The sequence below is a fragment of the Mauremys mutica genome, chromosome 11, assembly GCF_020497125.1.
Source record: "Mauremys mutica isolate MM-2020 ecotype Southern chromosome 11, ASM2049712v1, whole genome shotgun sequence".
Lineage (NCBI taxonomy): Eukaryota > Metazoa > Chordata > Testudines > Geoemydidae > Mauremys > Mauremys mutica.
Window position 1 is genome coordinate 4,419,634 of NC_059082.1, and position 21,209 is coordinate 4,440,842.

At 58.1% G+C, this 21,209-nt stretch overlaps 1 protein-coding gene across 1 annotated transcript; it reads right to left on the reverse strand.

Moving 5' to 3' along the window:
• Positions 1–1,195: 1,195 nt before the first annotated feature.
• Positions 1,196–18,426, reverse strand: SKOR1 (SKI family transcriptional corepressor 1). Its single transcript, XM_044979781.1, has 13 exons — positions 18,403–18,426; positions 17,837–17,981; positions 17,469–17,718; positions 11,640–11,832; positions 10,706–10,995; positions 6,836–8,792; positions 5,990–6,086; positions 5,223–5,330; positions 4,467–4,538; positions 3,166–3,240; positions 2,815–2,889; positions 2,271–2,336; positions 1,196–1,948 (listed from the first exon to the last, which is right to left on the reverse strand). The coding sequence occupies exons 1-13, from the start codon at positions 18,424–18,426 to the stop codon at positions 1,851–1,853; spliced, it is 3,450 nt and encodes a 1,149-aa protein (XP_044835716.1). The 3' UTR covers positions 1,196–1,850.
• Positions 18,427–21,209: the final 2,783 nt, after the last annotated feature.

Genomic DNA, 21,209 nt, shown 5'->3' on the forward strand with positions numbered 1-21,209 from the left:
CCCCCGTTGGGTCTAATCCATGCGAGGCCGCTGAGCCACGGGCAAGGCCAGGGGAGCCTCCCCCACCCTGCCTGGGGCGGGCCAGCCAGGCGACTCCGCCGTCCCCGCTTCTTCGGCAGCTGTTTCTGGCTAGGTGCAGCCCGGGCTGGACGCGGGTGTTCCGGCGAAGGGGTGCGCCGGCCCCTCGGAGCTCAGTCCCGGGCTCCCCTGGGTGCCCCCAGCCTAGAACTGCGCCTTAGGGAGCTCCCCCCGCCCCTGCCCCTTGCAGCGGAGCGCTCGGGCCAGGCGAAGCCCGCTACACCCCAGCAGGCCCATGCGGAGTGACACCGGCTCTGCCTCTTCTCCGGGTCTCACTCCGATTCGGGGAGGAGCGAGCGGGTGGCAAAGCAGCGGGCGTTGTTTGGGCCCTTGCACCAAGGGAGGGAAATGCCCCAGCTCCGGGCTGGGCTCTGGGGAAGGCGCGGGCCAAGGAGCCAGGCAGCTCCCAGGGCAGGGGCTGGGGGCTCTAGGAAGGCCGCAGTCCTCACTCCTAGGCGCTGCGGAGCCGGCCCGGTCCTAGCGGGCAGCAGCAGCGGGTCCCGGGGAGAGGAACTGGGGCCTGAACAGCTGATCTCGCCTCCAGCCTCGGCTTTGCGCCGTGCGCGGCTGGCTCTGGGGAGGGGAGAGCGGCGGCGGCAATGAACCAAACCAGGGCGCGCCAGAGGCCGCCCCGCTGACGGCCGGGGAGGTGGCCCCGGGCTGCTAAGCTGCTGCCGGGACTCCAGAATGTCCCTTCGCCGTCCGCAGCCGGCTGGGGCCGAGACCGCACCTGGCTCCTCTGGCTGCGGTTGGCGGGGGCGTGGAGGGGTCAGGTCCCGGAGGCTAATTGAGTAAGAGCCGCCTGGTCCCCAGGCGGGGGGCGAGAACCGGAGGTGGGGGAGGGGCTCTCACCGAGAAGCAGGTGGGACGGACCCGGTCCCAGTCCTGCCCAGCCGGGGGAGGGGGGGAGCGGAAACAGGGGTCTAGGATTCTGCTCGGAACGGGATTGTAGACACCTTCCTCCAGGTATTTCCCTCCCCCCACCCGCCCTTTTAGCCAGGAGGAGCCGCTACCCCGGCCGGAGCCAATTCGGAGCCAGTCCCTTTTACAAGTGGAGTGAGTCGAATCGCTTCGAACAGAGGTCGGTACCCGACTTCCTCCTCTCCAGGCGGGGCAAGAACTCAGTCGCCACCTGCTGTGCTTAAAGGTAGTTTTATTAAAGAACCAAACTCGCGTACAGAGGTTTCTCCCCCCACAAGAGGGGCAGGGTTGGTTTTATTGATTTCTCCTTTCCTTGGGTGTCCCGTGAGTCGCAAGCCGCCCGATAAAGTGCTGTCACATCCATCATGTACAAGGGAGCGTCGAGGGGAAATAAATATACATCATAAATAAATAAAAATTCAACAAATACTGGACCAAGAGAAATCACAGTACATTTATATCCATTGCACATAGCCACTTTTTCCAGTCTAGACAAGGGGTGCGAGAAGTGGACAGACAGGTAGGCATGGAGGGGGCAGACCGTGAACAAGGAGAAAGTTGCTTGCAAGATTCCTTGGCTAGAACCGATTCACAGCGGACCGTGTCTGGGGCGTTTTGTTTTGTTAATTCGGTTTTGGTCCGTTTACACCTTGGCGGTCAGCTGCCCGGATTCGCAGACTGGAGGAGCTGTATTTACACTTCTAGAAACGCTGAGCCCGAGAGCCCCACACAGTCCGGTATTTACACGTGTCTCCTTAGAAATGGCTTGTGGCTGGGTTTTCCCTTTCGTGGCGCAAGGGGCTGCCGGCTATTTACACTCCGAAGTCGCATGGCTTTGGCGGGGGGGGGGCTCACTGGGGCAGCAGGGGCGGTTTGAAGGAGCAGTTCCCCGTGCAGTGGCGAGGCGTGAGCATTTTGCAGGAGAAGTGGTGGAGCGCGTCGTGGGCCTCTGCAAAGAGACAGGCAAAGCAAACTCGTTACTGGTGCCCCGCACGCGTTCACACGGGGCCCGATTCGGATCCCCACCGCCCGGGGCAAAGCAGCAGCACAGTCTCAGGTGCATCCTTCAAGGAAAATTGATTGAGGCGATTTATAGATCTGCCCCCCTCCCCCCGGGTTCGGCCTTTCCTCGTTGTATCGACACCCGTTTGGTTACAAACCCGAGTGGCCCGCGTTTCGTTTCGCATCCGCGTATCCCTTCCCCCCCACACACACACAATGATTTTCCAGGTGGGCATTTCCCCATCTCCTTCCATGCTTTGGAGAGATACCTTTTAACTTCTGCTGGATGGCGTAGCGAGCTTTCCTCTCCTGGTCCAGCTCGTTACACAGGGTATCTGGGAAGAGGGGGACGGGTCAGAGTGAAGGGTATAAATCAATCGCCCCCCCCCTCCCCAGCCACTTCGAGCTGTAATGAAGCCAGGCGCTGGAGTTGGGGGTTTAAAAACAAACCCAGGAGCGCGCTGGCTTCTGATCGCAGCCTGGCATTGGAAAGTAACGGCTGAGAACTGCGCTTTAAGGCAGATGGATACAGTCAAAATTCAAGCAGACTTAGGCATTACTTCCCAGGTAATTTTACGCCTCGGTTTTTAATTTAGAAGCCCTGGAAATGGCTGCGATAAGAAGTTCAATCACTCCTATGTAATGATGCCTCCGAGCCGAACGATTCCGAGGCTAATCAGACTATACAAAGGGATATTCGATAAAAAAAATAATTGTTAAATTACCTCCCATTTACATGTAAATGACTGAGCTCACATGGCAGCTCCCTACCCGGGCGGCTACGCGCAGGCTCTCACCTGAGTCGAGCCTTACCTCTGACAATTTGTAGCTGTTGGACCATTTCTTCCCTATACGCCAGCTCCCTCTTCATCTGATCCTGGAAATTATCTGTGCGGATGGCAGGCAGCAGTGAGTGAGAACGGCGGAGCAGCCTCCTCCCCCCGCGGCCCAAGCATGCAGGGGGCAGGTGTGACACAGCCCTGCGGCTGGGAGACATTGTCCCACTTTTCCCTTGCTCAAAATAGTGCGAAGCTACAAGACCCCAGTGGGACGGGTTCAAGTGGATTTTAAGTCGTTATAAAAACTGGAGTCGTTGATACGTGACCCATCAAGGCGGCTCGGCAGAGGAGGCGCTCTTGGGGGGTGGGGGTGGGGGGTTGGTACCTTTCAGACTTTGGAATTCCCGTTCTAATTTCTTCCTAAGCTCCACTTGCTCCAGGAGCAGTTTTTGCAACTCGTCTGTGGAAAAATAAAGCCTCACATGAGAAAACACTTTCCATCTGGAGAAGGAGCCGCGCTTGCTTGCATAGCGTTATATTCCATGAATCACAGGAGTTAATCACCCCCGGAAAAAAATACCTACAGCCTAAATAACCGGGGAACTCGGCGTGGGAACGAAAGGCACCTGGGATCGATGGGGCGGGGGGCTGCGTTCGTTTCCAGGGCGCACACAAGCGCCCTGGTAGCCAGGAGGATCAAACCCTTCCACTAGGGTGACGCTTTTTTAATAGGAGAGAGGTTGCAACGACAGCGGGTCGGTGGTTTTGAGCCCAATCTGTGCCGTGAATCATTCCTGGGGATTTCTGCTCGCCCATGTCTGGCAGATTTCAGCTCTTCAGGCTGAATCAAGGGGACGCTTCAGATCCCTGCCATTAAGGACGATGCAAATCACCCCTCAGCTTCTCAGCTGACTTATGGAAAGTGACAACAGAAGGTGGAGGTGAATTAACCATCCCACGCAGCAGCCTGGCCCCCTCGCACGGCGTCTATAAGCGCTGACGGGGTTAGTTACAGTTTGGGATCCCTGGTCAGACCGCTCGCCAGCCCGCCCGAGAGAAACGAGCCCTTCTCGGAGAGTTTCTACCCCTTTATTGGCAGACAGGTCAGCGCCACGGCGCGTGGTGTCTACCCGGCCTGTTTCACCGGCGCCCAGCATCTGCTCGGTGCGCGATTCGACCCCACTCCCACTCCACTTAACAGTAGGATCCGGTCCTTTGGACGGGACGGAGTAGATCCCATTCACCCAAATCTCTCTCGCTTGTTCAAAAGGGCGAGGAGCCGGCGTATACAGCCAGCTCTGGACGGGGATTGCCCTATTCCCTGCCTAAGGAGTTCCTCACACACGTTTTTAGTTCGAGTCATTGTGGTGTGGAGATGCCTTCTCGCCAGGAGCAATAATGCCAAGAGAGTCTCCGACTTCCAACCCCTTCTGCTTTGCTTCCGCCTTCCAAGGTCTTTGTAAGAACCGAAAATCGGGTTATTTATCCACATCCCGTTCATTGGATTGCAGAGCCCAATTCATAGCAAGAACTGAAACCTTAAGTAAAGCCCTATCGATTCCTCCCCCGCCACACACGCACCCGGTCGGGACCGGAGGTTACTGAGTTGATCAATCAGCTTGTGGTAGGATGCAGCTGAGAAGCTAATGGAAAAATCCCCCTGCCAGAGGGTCACCGGAACCTCACCTCTTGCCAGATTTTCAATGTCTTTTTCAACTAGTTGGGTCCCCATAAAGTCAATGCTGAGACCTTCCTCACCTGCAGTGCAGAACAGGCAGAGGGTTAGATACTCGCTTCTATAGGAGACCTGAGGGTCAGAGACCAAGTGAGAAGCAAGCACTGGGGTGAGTTACTCTCTGTGACTGGGGCGAGGGACTGTGGGACGCATGCAAGAACCAGACTGTCCATAAACGGTGCCCCGGCCCGGGCCAGAAAGTTTACTAACAAGTTGTGAAAGACACAACCGAAAAGTATTCAAATAGTTGCGGGTGGAGATCAGCGAGTCCTGTTCCGCATTAAACACGGTTTGGCTGTAAGCGCCTCAGACCGGTGGAGTATTAAATAATGAAAGTGGGGTGGGGGTTAAAGCTTAAACCGGATCCTACTTCTCATGTGTGTAAATGACAAAACGGGGGGGGGGGAAATCAAGGCCTTAGCAACCTAGGAAAAGTGACTTGTAATTCACCAAGTTATTTAAATATTTATTTGCCTAACGCTGTCGGGGACAGCTTCTTACTGGTGATTTAAATGAGCTCCTTTCGGGGGAGAAACAGTGCTGCCAGAAATGTCTATTCTTTAGGCGGAAGATAAGGAGTGCAGGGGTGGTGATTTATTATCCCTGCTGCGCCCGCACTCCGGTTTCCACCGCAGTTCTGCGTCTGAACGTTACAACACGAAAAGCCTCCTTTGGAACAGAAGGGAAAGCCTGGGCCCGCTGCTTACCTCTGTCGGTATTTACAGGGCTTGGATGCGAGACATTCCTTTGGTCTGGATAGGATTTGCTGGTCTCTAAATCCTCTGCTGTCGAGTGATTGTCGTCCTTATCTTGCTCTTAAAGTTAATAAACCGATTTTCAACCATAAGCAACGAAAGTATGATCCTAATATATCCTTAATTACATAATTAAGGACAAAGTCCTTATTAAAGCCTTCTAATCCTAATCGCCTTGCAAGTGGAAAGTAGCTTGCTCTCCTGGCGGTTTAACTAAAGGTGCATTCATGCTCCCTACAGCGCGCGTGCTCTCCGAAACAGGAGACACCGAATCCAGTTGAAAATAGAGTAAAAAAACGCAGGCTTCTCCATCAAAAATTCAGCAGCTGCTTTGAGGTTTTCGCTGCCAGACCTTTTGCAAGAGGTAACTCCACCAGATACAGAGAGAGTAAAATACTTGCCATTTAAGGACAGTTTACACCCAGCAAATATTTGCACCTAAATAAATCCGAATTAAAAAAAAAGCGGTCTATCAAAAGGACACTCGATGTTTGGTTTATTTGCATGAAAGCCCTTGCTTTAACACTGCTAAGTTTGTTTGAAGGTCCTGCCAAAAATGGAAATGACATGGAAAGATTCATGGAGTCTATTAGCAGGCTCGGAATAAGAATTATTCCGAAGGAGGTGGGGGGGGGGGTTGCCTCTCTTTTCTCTGCCCCCTCCCCCGTTTAAAATTTCAAGCCATGGGAGACAATTGCTAGCAAAGAGGTCAATTTTACCATTTGCCTCGGGGTTGCAAAGATAAGTGGTTGCAGGCCCCAGCGAAGCAGCGTTCTTCAGAGCCTGCAGATGATCTTCTCTTTCCTGGGTGTAGACCTTCAAAATAAACGGGAACATTAACTGGAATTAGCCGTGGGGGTGTCACACCAGCGAGGAGCCCCCGACTGGTTTCGTGCAGTCGGGGAGGAAGAGGCCCCGGAGTCGGGGCCGGTTCCTGCTGCTGGGCTTTGCCAGAGAGTTGCATCCCTGCGGCAGAAGGCGACTATCGTTTTATTAAGCGTCATTATTAGCGCTCCAGAGAAAATTACCCCCATTCAAATTCAACCGCGGAGTACAAGAGCTTTTCAAAGCCTGCAGCCCCCACAGACCCAGCAGCCGCTTAATTTTAGGCAATTTCCCCCCTAAGCATGAAAGCGATCCTTCTAATCAGGTTAATTAGCTGTGCTTTAATGCGGCTGCATGTAAATTTACAGGTGCGCCGAATAGCTCCTTTTAAAATAATAGAAAGGTGGGGGGAGGGGTGAACCAAAGCCCCCCCCCCCTCGGACCCCGTCGGGAGTTCACACCTGCGGGGCTGAACGTCCAGCGGGCTAGGGACAGTGACTCTCCCCTGCCGGCTTCGCCCGGCTGCTGGGTCTCTGGTAAAGCCACGCAGGCCCCGGCGATCAGAGCCGTGTCCGCCACCCCCCCAGGACCTGGGCTCTAACACCTGCCCGGCCAGGACACTGTCTGCGCCGCGGGCGGGGCGGGCCAGGCCTCCCCCGGGGGCTGCAGGCGCCGCCGTCTCCGCGCGCCCGTGGGCTCAGCGCCCAGCCTGGAGCGGGGTCCCCGGCGGAGCCCCCCACCTCGTAGCCGCCTCTGCTGCTGCTCCTCTGCGGGCTCCCCTCGGGCGGTGGCCGGTTCCCCTCCTCCGGCCCCTGCTCGCCGCCTTTCTCCTCGGCCCGAGGCGGCGGCGGCTCCTCCGCCCTGGGCAGCAGCTGCGGCTCCTCCGCCTCCTGGACGGCCGCCGCCGCCTCCTCCTCCTCCTCGTCCTCGGGGAAGCGGTTGGACTCCACGTCCACCTCGGGCTCGTCGGCCGTGTCGGCGCCCGGCGAGAGGGAGCGGTAGCTGGAGCTGCCCTCGCTGAGGAAGTCCGGGGACAGGTAGCCGGCCGCGCCCCGGCCCGCCCCGCCGAAGGCCTCCCGGGTGCCATACAGCTTGGCGATGCTCTCCGCGTCCTTCACCACGGGGCGGAAGGCGGAGAGGTAGCTGCCCTTCCTGGGCAGGGGCAGCGGCGGCAGCAGCGCCTCGTCCCCGGACCGCTCCTCCTCGGCGGCCGCCCTGGAGAGGGCGCTGGAGCAGCGCTCGCCGTCCGGCCCGGAGCCCTCCTGCGGGGTGGCGCTGCTGCGCCCGCTCCCCGACGGCTCCGAGCCCTCCAGCTCGCTGTGCCGGCCGCCCAGGCCCGGCGGGTCGGCGGCGGCCGCGGCGGCAGCGGCGGCGGCCGCCACCACCACGGCGGTGGCGGCCGCTTTGGCCTGGCTCTGGGCCGGGTAGGGCGGCACGGGCAGGCTGCCGGCGGCCGGCCAGAACATGGGGAAGGGCGGGTAGACGCCGCTGTCCTTGCCGGCGCCGGCCTGGTGCGGCGGCTGCTGGGGTTGGTGCGGGTGGGGGTGCGGGTGGCCCCAGAACATGCCCGGCGGCAGGGCGCCCCCTTTGCCCGGCTCGCCCCCGCCGGCTCCGCCCAGCGAGTCCTCCTGCTTCTTGGGGCAGAGCCCGAAGGCGGCGGCCGGGAAGCCGTAGGGGTGCGGGAAGAGCGGCGGCGGCAGCTTCTGCAGCATCCCGAAGCCTTTGCTGGGCACCGGGATGACCGGGTAGCTGCGCACCGCGCCGGGCCCGCCGTGCGCCCCGGCCGCCCCGCCGTGCGCCGCGGCCAAGCTCAGCGCGCCGCGCTCCCCGGGCGCCTCCTCGCCGCTGCAGCGCAGGCTCTTGTGCACCGGGGCCAGCTCGGCTCCGCCGGGCGGCGGCGGGTGCAGGGCTGCCTTGGCGGCCGCGGAGGCGCCGGCGGCGGCCGCCCCGTGCAGGGAGAAGGTCCGCTTGCGGGTGCCGCCGTTGAACATGGCCTTGACATCCTCCCAGGCGTGGCTCAGCTCGTCCGTGGCCGTCTTGTCGCTCAGCTTGAGGTGGCGGCGCCAGGAGTTGAAGTTGGCGGCGTCGGGCTGGGTGTACTTGGAGTCCGGCGTGCGGTGGGAGTGGAAGATGAACTTGTTGGGCGAGAAGTACATGCTGCAGTAGCCGCACTTGATGCACTTGGCCCGGGAGCTGTTGTAGCGGGCCGGGATGAAGCTGCCCCGCGAGCCCCAGGCGCACTCGTGCACCACGTCGAAGGCGAAGTTCTCCGGCAGCTTGGGCGGCTTGTGCTCGCCCAGGAAGGACTTGCAGAGCCGCTCCGCCTCCCGCTTGGTGATCATGCCGCAGCGCCGGGACGAGATGGGCATGGCCCCGGCCCGCCGCAGGATCTCCAGCTGCACCGGGGTGCACTGCACGCAGGTGATGCCCAGCGCCACCCGCCGGTTGTGGATCTCATTGTAGCTGTAGTTCTTGAGCAGGGTGTTGGAGATCTGCGCCAGGCACAGGCGCTCCTGGCCGTCGATGACCAGGGACACTATGGGCACGCCGTACAGGGAGGTCTCACCCACTTGGTTGGGCTTGAGGGGATTGGCGCCCGAGTAGGGCTGCAGCTCTTGCTTTGAATTCGGGGAGGAGCTTGAGTCTCTCCCCGTGCCCATCTGACTGGCAATCGCCTCCATCCCCCCCAAAACAATCCTGCAAAACAAGAACACAACAAAAGGCAGAGGTTAGCCACGCCGCCGCGGCCCTGGCGTGCAAAGCGAGCCCGGTGCTCGTGGGGGAAAGCGGCCAGCCAGGAGGCCGGGCGAACTCCACCAGCGAAGGCGGCCTGGGCATCGTTTGGCCTTTTGTGCCGCAGCAGATCTCCCCTACCTGGTCAAATTCAGTCTTAGCAGCAGCCCTGCATCCGTCTCTATACCGCGGCAGGGGCATTGCACAGGCTGAACATTCCCTGGGCGCTGGATGGTACAAGGAGACGGTTTGAGAGGCTGCCGCTATTCTTTGTGGCTTGAAAGGTTTTGCTGTGAGTTAAAATCTCTCTTCCCCTCCCTCCCCCTCCATCTATTATTCCAGGATCTGTCTGCGGCTCCAGACCAATGCAGACCTGAGAATACGGGCCAAAATGTCATTTTAAATCTACCACAATTACTGCACTTGGTGGGCACAGAGAGAGGAAGAGAATCGCCAATATAAAATATTAACGAGCGACACAAGGCGCTTCTGTAGGTCGCCAAGGAATCTCTCGGCGTATTTAGTTACAGCTGGAAATAGCAGAGTCAGAAATGAAAACACAAACCGCCCCTGTTTGGGCTCAGATTTCTCCTTTTGGATCTCAACGCTGCCTGGTCACCTGGCATTTCTGAGCAGCAGTGGAGGGCATTAAACCCGACAGCCCTTCATAACGTGTTGGGGATTTTTTTTTTAGTTGATAGTGGGATTTTTCCCCCCTCTTTTTTCCTCTATTTTTAATCTCCCACGTTTCAGCCGCTCGGTTTCTCACTCTAAACTAGCCCCTGGCTCTTTGTGTTAAATAGCACCTCGGCTAGGTACCTGCTGCATTTGTCCAGATTTGGAGGAAAGGAAAACAGGCTTTAATTAGCGCTGCCTGGAGTTGTATTTACACCTTAGAGGAGCGACTCAGTAAATAACTGGCTAACCTGACTGCTCCACTTACCCGACCGGCAGGTTAAATAAACTCACGGTCTGTCTTAGCCTGGCAGTAATCCTGCGGTGACACGGGGCCACCTGTATTTAATTGACAGGGTTCCCGTTCGCCAGCCCGAACGAGCCCTACCGAACGAGAGACGGTTTAGGAAATGCACCAGCAGCCGAAAGTTGTCGGGTTTGCCCCCAGCCTTTGGGCCCCGGGTTATTTTTAAATGCGCTGGATCGACCAATACACTTGAACCAAGTTGAGCAGGCTCGGACCTTCTCCCCTGTCTAATGCCATTGCAGGGGATTAGGAGGAGGGAGATTACTGACCTGCCCCTCAGGCTCCCAGCTCGCCCAGGGAGCAGAAGGAAGCGTGAGCCAAGCAAATGAGTTTATCTAAAAGGGATCAGCGCATTAAGCAGCTTTCATGGTAATTACACAAAATAGCTGGAGTGTCCTCCTCGCAAATGTGAATCAAACTTCACCCCAGCGCTGGCGAAAGGCTGCCCTGGTCCAGACAAACGGGCTTCATTGTCTCGTCTGCAGCCAAAATATTGGGATCCAATGCTGGGAAAACGTATTGACTTAGATTTAGGGGGAGGGGGATTTTGTTTATTTTTAAGCGATTAATTCAAGGCGGCAAGTGATCATCCCCCCCCCCACACCAGCAGTCCCGTCCCAACGCCTAATTGGACGTGAAACCGGCAGAATGGGAACGAATGTGAGGGGATTAAAACGAATGACTTCGATATACACCGACCCGGAGAGGGAGCAGAGAGGCAGCGGCAGAAGGGAAAGCCCGAAATGTGGCTGCAGACACCGAGCCACATATTGGTGTCAACGACTCCCAGGCTCTGCTTGGACGTGTGTGTGCTGGTTTCGAACCAGGCTTGCAAAATAAATCCCAGGAAGCCATGGCGCGTGGGTGCAGGCTTGCAGGGCGGGGAAGGGCTTACCTTGTGCGGTGCGATCCCCGGAGCGGCGGGCAAGGTCGGAAGCACTTGTCAAAATAGTCCAGCTGCACCCCAAAACCAATCCACCCCCCGCTCGCTAGGGTCCCTTCCCGCCGGGCTGCAGCGGCCTCCAGAAGCCCAGCACGGTGCGGAGTTTCATGGGAGCGCCCGGGCGCCTGCCCTCCGCCAGTGTCCTCCCGCGCGGAGATGCAACAAGAAAAGTGACCACATGGCAAGTCCAAGGGAGGATCCTGATCCTTAGCTGAAGACGTTGCACATTGATCCAGTGACAGCTAAAATAATAGGAAGGCACACCCACTTAGCACCCGCGCCTGTACATTAACTGCCTCGGGACCCGGGCGAGCGTCAATCACGGTTGCGCTCCAGTCAATCAAAACGCAGCCGTGGCTGCTTTCAGGGGGGAGGGGAAGTGGGGGGGGGGGAAGGAACAGCGATTAGAAAAATCCACGCGATCTGGCAAAGGTAAGCGCTGGGATTTGTGCCCCTGTCACCTGGGCCATCTCCCCGCCCTGCAAGCGGGGGGAAAGTCGCGCTGGGGGAGGAAGGAGCTGGCAGAGCAGCCCGTCCTCTCACACTGTTATTTATTTCTCCTGCCTTGGGGCGAGGGGGGTTGGTAGACGGGAGAGGCGTCAGTCCAGGTGGATCACCGAGCGGCTCCTCCCTGGGATGCGCTTCCCCCCGGTGCGCGCCTTCCCTAGGGGGAAGGACAGGAACCAACCCGCTGCGGCTGGAGATTTTTTGTTGTTGTTTTTTTAAGCCAAGCTGGGTCAAAAGTTGGTGCGCTCGGCGCCAGTCCTGGCGCGCTGGGAGAGCGGCGAACACTGAGCCCAAACCCGGTTCGGGAAAGTTTGCAGCAGAGGGTTAATTCGGGGGCACACTCCGGCTTCCCCCCGCCGCCCTCCGGCGTTAGCCTTACCTCGGTTAGCCGGAGCGAGACGGGCAGGCCTGCATGTGGCACTCGGCTACCCGGCAGAGGAGCCGCCGGGAGAGGGAGAGGAGCGGCGGAAACCTGGAGGGGGGGAGCCAGGTGTTTTCTCCGCCTTCCAATTGCCCCGAAATGCCCGAGCCGGGGCTCGCTGGGGGCCTGGCGGGCCCAGCGCGGTAACGAACTGGAGCAAAAGCAGAGGGGGGGGGGATCGATGGCTGGAGAAATTAAGGAATTTATTATTTATCACGTTAAGGGGCCATCCAAAGAGGCCGCCGCGAGAGCCCAATCAATTCTCGTTTGAAAGTAAAGACGCCATGAAATGCGACAGAAAGTCACCCGGGCCGCTGGCTAGCGCGCTCTCCGGCGGGGTCATTAGCAGGCGCAGTAAACGGGGAAGGCGCTGATTGTTTTGTAAACTTCGCATTCAGAGGCAGCCGCTGGCTGCGTCTCCTGCGAGCCCCCAGGCGAGCCGCCTGCCGCGGCTGCAGCCCCCTCCCTGCGAGCCCGCTGATCTATTTGTGCAATACTCGCCGGTAACGAAATCCTGGGGAGATTAACTATTTATAAGCTGATCAATAACCATCCTTCAGCTCCCTGGTCCCGCTCGGGCACTGGAGGGATGAGGCGCGGGGAATCTCTCTAGGTCCCTCCGGCAGCTCGGAGAGCCACCGGGCACGTCGGCCCAAAACTCCCCAAAGAACCATTCTCGCTCGCTCGGGACTAACCCGGTCATTCGCCTGCGTCGGGGGGCTCCACGGGCCAGGCCCGAGGCCGGGCGGGTGGGGGCACTTGAGTGGGAAAAGTTGACCCGTTTTATTCGTTAGTTAAACTCCCTCCAACGGGGCTCGGGGCGGGGTATTTGGCCGTTCGGAGCTTGTGATGAATTGGGCAGAGGGATGTTTGGGGGATGAGGCCAGTAGCGTTCAAAGGAAAAGCCCCGGCCGGCGTGTGCAAACCTCCCCCGTGAATCTCAGGTCTCTGCAGCCCCTGCTTCAGATAAAATCACCGTCACCAGAGGACCCGAGTCTCCCGAACTGGCGGCGGAGCGCTGGCCCGTTGCTGGGGCCTCTCGCTTTGACGCGGGAGGGGAGCGATTTTTAAAAGCGTGAATTGTCGTTTACAAAAAATATCCCTCCTAAAAAGGCATTTCTGCAACCAAACCAACCCGGCGTTTTCCTGCAGCTCTGCTCCTCGGGCTGTTTCTAAAGCATTGTGGCATTAAGTGCTCTTAATGGACACGTTAATTAAACTGTAATTAATCATACTGTCCGGACCAAATTTGAGCAATTACACTAATCAAACAGAAGTTAATAACGGCCAGCGAATCGCCCCCGGCTATTACTTTTGTGAAGCAGCCTCCCATTCAGCGAGAACAGCGTTTGCCCTCCGCCAGCATATGTGTTCCGTATTACAGCGCGTATTGTTATGAAAAGTCTATTGCCTACTTGGGAGTTAATGTGTCATTAAACGTATTTGTCCTTGAAAGCAGATTTAGGGCCATAAATCTCTTCCTAGGAATATGATCCAGTCTCGCCTTTCAGGGCTGGGGCCGGACCGACACCCCAGAATTAATCACAGCTAGGGAGGGGGGAGCTGGGAAGCGGCGGGGCCCCACCCTGGGGTTTGGGGTGCAGGCTGCAGCCCGAGGAAAAGTCCTGTTAAATGCAGCCACTTTAAGTCCCTCTCCCCAGCGCTTCCCGCCGTCAGACTGACATTTCCCCGGGCTCCAGGAGCCGGTATTCTCCTAGCTCGGGTTACCGAGCCCGGCTGGGACGGGGGCTGGATGCAACATTTATGCGGACTCCGGGTAACCCTGCCCCGGCCGCTTGCAGTTGCTGGGAGGGCACGGCCGCCTTCCCCGCAATAATTACACTCGGGTTCGGTAATTATTCCTCGCCTCTTAATTATTTAAAGCAACCACGGAAGGCTGTGTTGTGCCCGGTGATTGCACCGCGCTGGCGGGTCCGAGGAGCTCGCCGAGCTGCGGAAGGGTTCGTGGGCACCAGGCCCCTTGCAAGGGGGCCCACCCTGGCCGCTGCCTGTGATTAGACATTTCAGGAGTCAATTTAGCGGGGTCCCTTTGCTTCCTTGCGCGGCGGCGGCGGCTCAGCAGCCCAGGCGAGGAGCCCTCTAAACAAATGCGTAGTTAAATATTTATTAGGCATTATTGCGGCACGAGCAAAGCAGGCAGTGCCACCCAGCCCGGCTGCGGCGCATTTTTATGGACGTTAAAAAGATAAACCCTTTTCATAAGCCGGAGCAAAGTGTGTTTATGGAGGGAGATACACCCCCCCCCCCAGTGCGCCAGTCTTTAGAGGTTATTTTAATAGCGTTTGTAAATGACAAAAGTTACGGGTTCGCTATTCATTAGGCGGGACGTTTATTTCCGTAATTTGTTCCCATCCGAAGCAGTCCCGGTTCGGGCTGGTTTGGCGGGGTGGGGGCGTACTGAGAGGTGCATTTGCCGAGCGCCGTGTAAACGCGCAGCCAGCACGCGACGCAGCCCTGTAACTGCTCCGAATTACGCGGATTGCACCGTATTTAACAGCGCGTTTGGACGGAGCAAGCTCGGCGCTAGGAGGCAGGGGGCAGGAGGGGAGGGGGAGTCGTGTCCCGCCAGGCCATAAACCCCCCGGGCGTGAGCGCGGCCGGGGCTGGGCTGTTTCTAGGGCACACCCCCTACACTCCCCCCCCCCCACAGCGGTGTGCGCACACACACACACACAGCGGTGTGCACACGCGCGCACACACACGCACACACAGAGGGTGGTGCAGCTACATACACATTTTCTGAGCGGTGCAAATACACACACACGAGGCGGTGTGTCTAGCTACACAGATACACACAGGCTGGTGAACCTCTACGTTACACACACGCACAATGGGCAGTGTAGATACAGCGCCACACACACACACACACACACACACTCACACTCTCTCGGGAGGCTTTTCCCACCCAGCCCCGGGTAAAACCGACCTGCGCCCAAGAGCCAGAGCCGGGAGGGGGCAGCTTGGGACTGTGCCCCCAGCTCCGGCCTGGCCGCCCTGCGCAGCGCGGTCCCCAGCCGCCCACGGGCCGTGACCGCTGCGTTTGCCGGCCCTGGGGGGAGCAGGCCTGGGAACGTGCCCCCAGCCGGGGGAAACTCTCCGCGGGTCTCCCCCGGGAGGGGGGGTCAGGCTGGCATGGCCCGCGGCCGCCCCCGGACACTCAGCCCCCGCCGGGGGGACAGAGGGAGGCCGAATCCGCCTGCCCAGGGCCCCCGCTGCCTCCAGCCCCTCGGCTCTTCCTCGTGCCCCCCCCCCCCCCGCGCTGGGCTGGGGATGGAGCTGCAGGCGCAGAGCTGGGACCCGCCCCCGGAGCCATCCCCGGCCCGAACTCCGGGGGATTCGGGGCTCGCGGAGGCGGGGCCAGGCTCGAACCTGTGACTCTCCGGGAGGAGCCCGGCCCGGCCCGGCTGGCTCGAGGAGCGGGCCCGAGCCGGTCCATTCCGCCCTGGGGTGGCTCCCTCTGCCCCCAGCCCTGTCCGGGCTCCGGGCGTGCAGGGGTCGCTTTTGGGGGAAGCGATTCAGCCCGGCAGCGGGGAAAGGGTTCGCGGCCGCCCGGGGCCTGTCCCTGAGCCCGGAGGAGCCGGGACCGGTCCCGGGAGGCCAGGGGAAGGTGCCCGCACTCCCAGCCCGTCCCCGGTTCCTTCCTTCGCAGGAGCGCCTCGCAAGCCCATATCTTTTAACAGTTGAATTAACTGCAGTTTTTGTCAGTTAATTAGGTTTAATTTACATAATTAGTACAGTATAAAGAGTATTGGGGATAATCAGGAGGTACGTCTCGCTTACTGTGTAAACACGGATTCGGAATTAAAAATCAGATGTAATTAAGGCGTGTGCGCGCTGGTTTTAATTGTAATGAATTTCTAATTAACGCTCAATGATCACCCAGTGCAAAGAGCTGGAACATTTTCGGGGACTTTTAAAAAACCCCATTTCTACTTTACTGAATATTTGGCTATTGAGGTGCTGGGCCGGGCAGGCAAACCCCGCCGCCTGCAGCGCCGAGCTCCTGTCAGACAGTAACCTGCAGGGGACCAATGGCCGAGCCCGGCTCCTCTGCACACCGGGCCCTGCTAATGGGAGTGGGACCATTACAACCTTCTCTTTGCTCTGATTTAGCGACTCTATCACAGCCTGGGCCTGCAAAAGCCAAACTAAACTAGATTGTTTTATGGCAAGCTCCCAGTATGTGCAAGGGCGGATGAGCTGAAAAACGGGGTAATCAGCGAGGTGGCAAATTTTGCAGACAATACAAAATTACTCAGGATGGTTAAAGCCAAAAGAGACTGCGAAGAGCTACACAAGGAGCTCACAAAATTGGGTGACTGGGCAACAAAATGGCAGATGAAATTCAGAGTTGAGAAATGCAAAGTCATGCGCAGTGCAAAACAATCCCAGCTCTGCATACCCAATGGTGGGTCTAAATTAGCTGTGACCACTCAAGACAGAGATCTTGGAGTCCCTGTGGGTAGTTCTCTGAAAACATCCACTCAGTGTGCAGCCGCAGCCAAAACAAAAAAGCGAACAGGCCTGTGGGGAAATATTAGGAAAGGGACAGACAGTAAGACAGAAAATATCATAAGGCCTCTATATAAATCCAGGCTATGCCTACACCTTGAATACTGCCTACAGATCTGGTTGCCACATCTCAAAATATATATATTAGAACTGAAAAAGGTACCGAGAAGGGCAACAAAAACGATTAGGGAACAGCTCCCATATGAGGAGAGATTAAAAAGACTGGGACTTTTCAAGGGAGGATATATACAATTGTGAATGGTGTGGAGAAAGTGAAGAAGTCATTTACCCCTTCACAAAAAACAGGGGCCACCCAATGAAATTAATAGTCAGCAGATTTAAAAGAAACAAAAGGAAGTTTTTCTTCACACACCTGCATAGTCAACCTGTGGAACTCCTTGCCAGGGGATGTTGTGAAGGCCAAGACTAGAACAGGGATCAGAAAAGACCTAGATAAGTTCCTGGCGGCTAGGCCCATCAATGGCTATTAGCCAATATGGTCAGCGACACAACCCCCTGTTCTGGGAGTCTCTAAACAGAAGCCGGGGCTGGACAACGGGGGCGGACCGCTGCCTGTTCTGTTTTTTTCTCTGGGGCACCTGGCATTGGCCACTGTCAGAGGCAGGATACTGGCTAGATGGGCCCTTTGGTCTGGCCCAGTACTGCCCTTGTTATGAATTAGGGCCCTGTCAGCCAGGTCTAGGGACCAGCAGACGCGGGGGATGGTTTGTACAGGGAGAAGAGGGCTACCCAATGGCCCAGCGGGGCTGCAGGTCCTTTCACCCCCCCGCCCCCCTGCCCGTGCTAGTGGTCGCAATGGTGCCAGGGGAGCGGCCAGTTCCGCAGACCGGGTCTCTGTGTGCCGGGAAAGCGGCTGCAAGCCCTGGGTACCTGCGACAAGGCAGCGCCCGGCTGTAAGGGCCCCTGCGGGCGGCAGCAGAGACCCCCCCGGCCCTGGCTTTGCCTGTCCCCGGCCAGGCACAGGCGGACGCTGGAGGGGCAGGAATCCCACCAGCCTGTTCAATCCAGGCGAGGATCTGGGGGGGGGGGCGCTAGCCCCCCCCGCTGCGCTGCCCAGGCTGCAGCGTCCTGGCAGGAGACGCAGCTCAGGAATGGGCCCCACCTCCCCATGCCCCATCGGGGGCGAAGCAGGCGACTCTGACCCCGCCCCCCCCCCCAGTCCCTTCTGCGCGCCCAGAGGGCCCAGGGGAGGCGCGCAACAGCTGCGCGCACAAGCCCGGGCGCTCAACGCACCAGACGAAGCCCGTGTCCAGATGCTGCGAGCTTCCCTCTGCGCCGGCGTGGGGGGGGGGGGGGCAGGGAACGCGCCGGGACAGGGAGACACGGGGGGACACACGAGTGGGAGGTGGGTGGGCGGCCGGGCTCCCTTTCGCCTTCCCGGCGGCGGGGGCGCGGACAGTCCTGCGGCGCGGCTCCCGGGCTGTCACCAGCCCCCGTGGGACAAATGTCTCGGTTACTTCGGGGGGGGGGCTCGTGACCCCGCCTGGGCCGGCGGAGCGGGTGAGAGAAAGATGCCGCTTGGGGGGGGGGGGAATCTCCCAAGTGATGGGTTTGAAATACCCCGCCCCCGCCCCCCCGGACCGCAGGCCGGCCAGTCCCACCCAAGCGCCGCTCCGCAATGGCCCTGCCAACCAGGGGCGCGTCCACCCGGCTGACCCGGACACGGCCGGGCCCAGGCTCCGGGGGCTGGTGTCTCTCTCGCTGCCCCACCGCCGGGTCAATCCCAGAGAGACCCAGGCTGGCCGGCTTGGAACGAGACCAAGCGGGACCGTTCCCGGCGTGGAGCTCGCCGGGCGGGGCCGGGCGGGGGCGGCAGGAGGCTGCTCCCGGGGTGTGTCTGTTTAACACCCCCCCACACCCCCCTTTCTGGCGGGTGACTCCCCGCTCACCTGCGCCTCCGGAGCAGGCTGGCGACTAATTGTGTCGGTTGAAACCTCCCCCGAAAAGGCACCGCAGGCCCGTCCCTCCTGGAGGGGCTGGGGCGAGATTGCCCCATCCATCAGGGCGGCCTAATTCAGTGGAAGTTTAATAAACGCCTCCGATTGGAAAGGAATGTTCCCCGTTTAACAGTTGTATCAGCACCATATAAAACCGTGACCCCCATAAATTTAATTTTAGAGGCAGATCAATCCGGGCTTCTGGCTATCGATCCGCGCCGGCTCGCTACCCTGAGCGCCTCTTCTGCAGCCATTTTCCGGGGGAAAATAGCCTTTCGATTAGACTCTTTATTAGGAAAAGATTGCTCGGAGAGGCCTGAAAATTAAACGGTGACATTTTAATTACTGGCCATTGATAAAAGCATCCGGGTAATGGCTGTTTACAGGCTTGGCACCCGCTGTCTGACCTGATGCGCTAATCAACTTGGAGAGGGTTGGCAAAGGTCAGCGGCTCCGGCAAATAGGCTGCAGAGACTCCGCGGGCCCGGCCGCCCCGGGGTCAGGCGTTTTCCTGGGGGTGGGGGCTGCTCCGAGACTGCCCCGGACTCACCTGCCCGCTCCAGACACCCAGGACCCCTGCAGCCCAGGCGAGCTCCGCCTGCCGAGCCCTGGCTCCTGGATTTTACAGCCGGCTCGCCAGTGAACCCCCCCCACCCCATTAGTCATCTCCCCCTAATAAACTCTCCGCCCCGGCCGCGTTTCCCCCAAGCCAGAAACTGGCCGCAGCGCCGAGCCCCTTTAATTATTCGATTCCTGTGGCCCAGGTGCATTTACAGCCCAGGAACGCGGAGCGGAGCGGAGCTCCTCGCCGGCCGCGGGAACTTCCTTCCCACCCCGACACCGGGAACGGAGCTGCGGCGCTCAACCGGCTCTAACTCTGCCTAATTTCTCTCCCTCGAAGCCGCTGGTTGGTGGTAAGTGATGCGGCCAAATGAAATTTACACGATCAATAGACAAGCCTCTATTGATTAGGTTAAAACAGCGCCTGCAAGCCCGAGAAAAGAAGCTAACAGGAGCAATTAACGCTTGGCTCTCGGCCTGTCCGCGCAGGGGTAGGGAGATGCTAAGCGAGCGGAGGGAAAGAAACCTTCAGCCCGGCTCCAAAAGCTTCCGAGCTGCAGGTTTGAACTGTTGGCGCCTGCAGCTTGAAAGCGACGCCTGGGATTTCTCCCCCCTCCCCCACAAGGTAAAAGGACTCTGGATTTCCAGAAAAATTAACTCACCTGCCCTTGGAACTGGCCCAGCTGGGCTCTGGCAGCTCAGTCTGGAGTTTCTGTCTCAACTGCTGAGAAGTTTTTCCTCCTTACCGCTTTTAAAAGCCCTTGAACATCCATTTTCCATTAAAAATCTCTTGGGCTGACCAGGTACTTATAAACCTTGAACTTTCACTGCAGGTTTCCACAGCCAGCTCAGCTGCACTAGGAAGTGGCTGGGGTGAAAGAGAAGCTCCTTTTCTAGCCAGTAAGGCTCAATCTATAAATCCTGTCCTCAGCGCACACTTGTAGTTTATGGCTACCCCTTTACTGAAGGTAAAACACGCTCCCCCCCCCCAGTCAGTACAAATCTTCAGCAATTGTACAGCAAGGGGCCAGCTGCATTTTCTAGGAATAAAGAGGGGGATTGCTCACCCTGGGTGCACACCACCATATTCTGACCCATCCAAAGACTTCCTTAAAAAGTAATTGTCATAGCTACAGCACTGTCACTGGTTTGTACTTCCTTAGCACCAGAGGCCAAGAGGCTGAGCTAATTACATTCCGAAGAAGAGGCCCCTGAATGAATGAACTTCTTTCTCCTTCTTATGGGGCAGGGGTAATTGGTCCACAGTTAAGGGTGTAACTGAGTTCCCATTACAGGCCTGATTTGGACTCCCGCTTTGCTGCCTGCAGAGACATCTCTGGGCGCAGGTAGAATGACCCTACAAGCGCTGAAGTGATTCCGAGAAAGGGTTCTGATTTCCCTACAAATTCAGCTTGGAAACAGTCTCCGTATTTTTGTTGTTGGTTCTGGTGCCACTTTCTAGCAAACACACGTCATCCTCCTCCCCTGGACTCCCCTAACAGTGCTCTAAAGCCCCCCTCTCTGCTAGAGGATAGCAGTCATTTACTGCTGGCCCCAAGGAAGGTCAGCGTGGGCCATGTACTCTCAGAGGGACGGAATACTAGGCGGGTGTGGGGAGCAGTGGCTCAGGCAAGGATGTGTTGAGATTTGCACTTAAGGCAGGCCTAAAAATCCCTTCGTTTCATTCTTTTCCGATGGTGCGTATCCTGGGGTGGCAGAAGGAGAAGAGGCAAACAGAATGGATGGGGTTGGAGGAACTGGGGGAGAAGTTAGGATGGGTGGGGTGGAAAAGGAGAAGGTTGGTATGCAGGAGGAATGGGGCACAGAGGTATCTCTGCACCTAGGCCTCGATGCACCATTGACTTTCCAAGAGTATGTCTACACTACCCGCCGGATCGGCGGGTAGTGATTGATCGATCGGGGATCGATGTATTGTGTCTCATCTAGACGCAATACATTGATCCCCAAACACGCTCCCCGTTGACTCCGGAACTCCACCAGGGTGAGAGGCGGAAGCAGAGTTGACGGGGGAGCGGCAGCCATCGATCCCGCGCCACGAGGATGTGAAGTAAGTCAATCTAAGTCGATCTAAGATACGTCTACTTCAGCTATGCTATTCTTGAAGCTGAAGTTGCGTATCTTAGATCATTCCCCCTCCCCCCCACAGTGTAGACCAGGCCCAAGGCACTTAACTTTCTATGAGAGGGGCCTTAACTTCAGCCCAGTGTTTGTGCTGGTATTTTAGCAGTGAAAGGTCACTCACCAGGGAACCTCATACAATCCTCAGAGACTCCCTCGCAGGTGGTCCAAGTCTGGCCGTGATGGAGAAAGGCCTGGCATGGTGGGCTTCGGTTGCAATTTCCCCTCTGCGTTTACTTTAAACCATAGGAATATCAGGAAAATCAAGTCTAGTCTCCCTGGGTTCTGCTGGAGAACGTGTTGGAGGTCTTGGATTGCACCTATGGGGATATCACAC